Source organism: Sus scrofa, unplaced genomic scaffold (assembly GCF_000003025.6).
Source record: "Sus scrofa isolate TJ Tabasco breed Duroc unplaced genomic scaffold, Sscrofa11.1 Contig1617, whole genome shotgun sequence".
NCBI classification, from domain to species: Eukaryota; Metazoa; Chordata; class Mammalia; order Artiodactyla; family Suidae; genus Sus; species Sus scrofa.
Window position 1 is genome coordinate 119241 of NW_018084920.1, and position 5598 is coordinate 124838.

The window sequence follows — 5598 nt, forward strand, 5'->3', positions numbered from 1 at the left end:
GTAAAGTGATAAAGAACATTATTAGTTTCAATAGAAAGGTTTAGCAGCCATTTATCATTTAAGTTTATTGATTGCTATTTTACTTTCTAAATAGTGATGCAATTCTTTTTATCGAGTCATTGAAGGCTTTCCTCACTTGCTTATTTCTCAGTGTATAAATAAATGGATTTAATGTAGGTGAAATGGAAGAAATGAGTAGTGAAGCCACTTTATTAGTAGTCACTTCTTCCTTGGCTGTAGGATTCATATAGATGAACATGCATGTGCCATAAGTGATGGAAACCACAGTCATGTGGGAAGAACAGGTGGAAAAGGCCTTTCTTCTTTGTTGGGCAGATGGAAATCCTAAAATTGTCTTCATGATATACATATAGGATAGAATCACACACATAAGAGTCAAAATGAGGGTCAGCACAGCACAGATGAAAACAGTTTGTTCCATGAACCAGGTGTCTGAACATGACATCTTGAGGAGAGGAGAAGCATCACAGAGAAAATGATCAACAACATTTGAGTCACAGAATTCCAGATTTAGCCCCAGGCTGAGTGGGGAGATTATGACCAACAATCCTGCCACCCAAGAGCAAAAAACAAGCCTCTGGCAGACTCTGCTGCTCATGGTGGCCACATAATGCAGGGGTTTGCAGATGGCCACGTAGCGGTCATAGGACATGGCGGCCAGGAGGAAAAACTCTGTTACTGCACCGAGGTCAGTAAAAACTACTTGGATGACAGAAGCATTATATGTGATGATATTGTCACCTGTTGCTATATTATGCAAATATCTAGGAACACATGCCATTGTGAATGAGATTTCTCAGAAGGAGAAATTTACTAAGAAAAAGTACATGGGTGTTTTCAGGTGGGAATCCACAGAGGTGAGTGTGATGATGGTCAGGTTTCCAGTTACACTCAGGGTGTAGGTGAGACAGAGAAAGAAAAAAATCCGAACCTGCAGCTCAGGGTCATCTGTCAGTCCCAGCAGAATGAAGGTGGTTATTGCATAGTTTCTCATCACTGATGACTTCTGTCCAGCCTGCATGCCCAATAATTCAATAATTTTATTATTTAGAGTCTCTAACGTGTGTAAAATCTAATCTAATTAGCTAAGTGTTCAGTATACTTTCATGTTGTATTTTAAATCACAACATGCATCTGTGTGGACATGTTCCGAATAGAGTGTCAATTCACGAACAGCAATGTTGTTTGCCTCCCCACATTCTTCCATATTCAGAGCCATGTAGAGAAACCCACATCATTAAATTATGTTTCTGGTTAACAGTCTAGTCCTTGTCCAAATGCTGATACGTCCTGTGTAATTTGGACTTACTCTAAAGAATCCTGACCAGGACGTGGAATCTCTGCTCCAGCTTTCTAAGACTTTTCTATTTTTGTTGTTGTGGATAAGTGTGTTTTCTCCTATGAACAAGGGTAAACATTACACAGAAGACTCTGTCTAAGCTTCCCTCCCTTGGCGTCCTTCCACATGTCTCTATCAAAGTGCCAAGTGTTACGCAGAATACCGTACATTAAACACAATTTTATCGTATTTTTACATCTCTTCTTGTTTAAGTTTGATATCTTGTATCTCTTTGCTCCGTGTTTCCTGTAAGTTATCCATCTTTGCCTCCAGTTTATTTCCAATGTCTTGCATCATCTTCAGCATCAACAGTCGAAAGTCTTTTTCCTGGAGGCTGAGAATCTCCTCCCCATCACTTCGCTGATTTTCTGGGGTTTTTCCTTTCTCCCTCATCTGAGTTATAGTTCTCTGTCTTTTCATTTTTGTAGGTTTTGGTGTGGTGACCTTTTTACAGATAATAGAGTTGTAGCCTCTCTTACTTCTGATGTCTGCCCCCCTGTGGCTGAAATCGGTATGGGGGGCTTGCTGTAGGCATCCTGATGAGAGGGGCTGAGGCCTGCCCCCTGGTGGGTGGAGCTGATTCTAATCCCTCTGGTGGGTGGGGCTTAGTCTCTGGATGGGATTAGAGGCAGCTGGGTGCCCGAGGGGTCTTTAGCCTGTTTACTGAGGGGTAGGGCTGTGATCCCACCTGGATAGTTGTTTGCCCTGGGGCTTCTCAGCACTGACTGATGGGTGGGGCCAGATTTTCCCAAAATGGCCACCTCCAGAGAAAGGCACAGCTGCTGAATATTCCCAGAGTTTTGCCTTCAATCTCCTTCCCTCACAACAAGCCACGTTCACTCCTGTTTTCCCAGGATGTGCTCCAAGAACTGCAGTCAGAATTGACCCAGATTCCTATGGAGACTTTGCTTTGCCCTGGGACCCAGTGCATGTGAAAGTCTGTGTGCGCCTTTTAAGAATGGGGTCTCCATTTCCCCCAGTCCTGTGGAGTTCCTGCACACAAGCCCCAGTGGCCTTCAATGCCAGATGCTCCGGGGGCTCTTTCTCCCTGTGCCAGATCCCCGCACATGAGAGTTTGATGTGCGGCTCAGAACTCTCACGCCTGTAGGTGAGTCCCTGTGAACCAGTTAGTTTCCAGTCTGTGGGGCTTCCCACCCGGGAGGTATGGGGTTGCTTATATTGTGTAATCACCCCTCCTACCTCTTGACGTGTCCTCCTCTTTTTCTTCTGGAGTAGGATATCTTTTTTAAGGTTTCCAGTCCATGTGGGTGAAGAATGCTCAGTCTTTAGTTGTGAATTTTGTTGTTTTTAGGAGGGAAGTTGAGCTCCAGTCCTTCTATTCTGCCATCTTAATCCCATCTCCTTTATCTATTTTTAAAAGAAACGCTCTTATAAAGGAACTGTAATCTTACACATATGATTTTTCGAAGTTATCTTTGTGCCTGCTTGGATTGCTTGGACCTCTTAGTTCCTCTTCCCTTCTGACTAAACACCCCTCTCTTATCCTCTGATAAGTTTTGTGCAATTCTCATAAATACGTTACCCCGTGCATCCATTTTTGTGTCCTCATAAACAAGAAACAAGAAAACAAGAAAACTTAGCACTCTGCTAGTTCTTAGCAGAGAACATGTTTGCTGGGATCATGTCCTTCTTACCCTGAGAGCAGCAACAATGAACATGGTTCCACAAGTGTTGTCAATGTCTAAAGAATATTTTCTGAATAAATTTACATACCCCAAATTTATCCAGTACACACAGACAAAAATATTTCTTCATATTTATACTTAAATTCTGATACTGAATTTTTTATTAATTTTTTATGTAAATCTGAGTCTATGATTAGAACATTTTGTAGTTATTTTCTGTTTTCCATTTAATTGCTATTTCTGTGGCTACGTTTTATTCATAAGAAAGTAAATTTCCTTTTCATACCATCTTAACAACCTTTTCCTAATCTCAAGGCTCACATATTCTAGGACATAGAGAAAACAATAAGAAAATTAAAAATGTGCAATAAAATTTCTGATCTGGGGAGACATGCTTTAAGGTGACTCCTATTTATCCCTGCACTTGTGGGTTTTTTTTAAATTTTTTATTTAAAAACTTTTTTTTAATTATACTCGGTTTACAATGTTATATAAATTTCTGCTGTAGAGCAAAGTGACCCAGTCATACATATATACATTCTTTTTCTCATATTATCTTCCATCATATTCTATCCTAAGTGACTGTGTATGGTTTCCTGTGCTATATAGTAGGAGCATTTTCTGTTTAAAGAAGAGCTGTTTTTGGAGTGCCCATCATGGCTCAGCAGAATCAAAGGTGACTGGTATCCATGAGGATGCAGGTTCGATCCCTGGCCTCACTCAGCGGGTTAAGGATTTAGCGTTGCCATGAGCTGTGGTGAAGGTCACAGATCTAGCCTGCATCTGGCATTGCTGTGGCTGTGGTACAGGCCAGTGGCTACAGCTGCCATTCGACCCCTAGCCTGGGAACTTCCATATGCCGAGGGTGTGACTCTGAAAAGACAAAAAAAGAAAGAAAAGAAGAGCTGTTTTTATTAATTATGACATACTCTGAAATAATCTTTACAACAAAGACAAAAGCCATAACAGCCTTCTCTTCCCTCCCTGGTTTTTCAGATAAGTAATTGCATTTTCATTTATACTGTGTTTCCCTCTTCACTGTTATCTATTAATGCAGTGTTAATTCCAGAGGTCATGGGTTTTAAGATGCTGTTTATTATCCCCAATGCTACTGCACAGTAATTTTCTCAGGCATTCAGAATTAATGACTGTGGTGGGGTAATTTAACGTTCTCAGTTTTCAGTGTGTCTCAATGCTTTATAATCCTGTGTCAATGAGCAGAAAATTTTCCCTTTGAAATTGTAGTTTATTTGTTCATGAAGACTTTCTCTTCATTGCTTTTTAACTGTATTTTATTCATACCGAAGTAGGAGAAGGGCCATATCTGATGGTTTGCCCAGTTCATAATGTTAAAGACACACTGGCAGTCAGTCACCAGGGTGGGGATGAAGTGCTGACCAATGGCTCACAGTTTGCCTGAAAACTAGGACCCTCCCAGAGAATTTTGGGACATATGCAATATACATATTAAATCCATTTCAGAAGCAGTAGAGAATGATGGTTGCAGTCTCCCTGCTTTTTGGGGTCATCCTTTCTCCTTCTCTCCGGCTGCATACGCATCACTACGTAACCATACTCAACTTGGCATGCTACAGACATCACTCAATGTTCAAAAACTAGTTTTTCTTACAGGATATTATATACAGTATTATAAGGTACAATACAATAAAGTGACGCTGACATGTAAGAAACAGATTTTGGTTCATCTGTCTTTCAATAAATACTTGAAAGAAGGCAGGGATTGCTAATGAATGATGAAGAGAGAAGTACACACACACGTACACACACACATACCTACACGAGGGCATGTATACTTTCCAATGTGAGGTTGATGATATAGCTTATGTCATTTTTGAATATACACTATATAAGGATTCTCATTTATACATCTACCTATTTTTATTAAGACATCTAATATTTTTGAAGGCTTTGAAATACACAAATGATAGATTATATATCTGAATTTAATGTAGGCAGGTGAAATTTTTGTCTCAGAGAAAAATATGACTGAGGTTAAACAAAGGGAAACAATACTTAAGTTGGAAAACTTATTATATTTACTTTCCTGTCAGTCAATCATAACTTCCTTAAGTTGATCAAAATAGTAATTCCTAAAGCCACAGAGGTGAAAATGGTAGGTCTGATGAAGGTTTTCTTGTGAATTTCAGTATCTTTGCACAGAGGAAAAGGTTTGAACAATACCAACCTTATCTTTTCTTTTTTCCTTTTTTTTTTGTTTAGTTTGCTGTCCCTGCAAATAAATGAATTTAAAAAGGTCCTTGGTGATTTACCCTCAGAAGTCACTAATGACTCTTTGGAGTAATTTTATTTGGCAAAAGCAAAATAACTGACAAAAAAAAAAGTGCTTTGGCTCCAGTGTCCTTGGGGACAAAGAGGATAACAAGTATCAGGTTATTTTGTTCATTTTCTTACTTTTCTTAATAGTTTTACTGAAGGAAAATCAACACACAGTAAACTGCACGTATTTAGAGTGTACAATTTAAAAATTCTAACATATGTACACTCCTGTGAAAACATTAATACCATAAAAAGAGTGAAAACGCCCATCAGCCCCAAGGGTCCGTGGGCAGC

General features: G+C 39.6%; 1 protein-coding gene across 1 annotated transcript; it reads right to left on the reverse strand.

The window, feature by feature from the left end:
• Positions 1 to 1375, reverse strand: LOC100511307 (olfactory receptor 6C2-like). The gene is given in 1 exon segment (XM_021081421.1): positions 1 to 1375. A coding segment is annotated over 1 exon segment (963 nt). The 5' UTR covers positions 1043 to 1375; the 3' UTR covers positions 1 to 79.
• Between the last annotated feature and the right edge of the window lie 4223 nt (positions 1376 to 5598).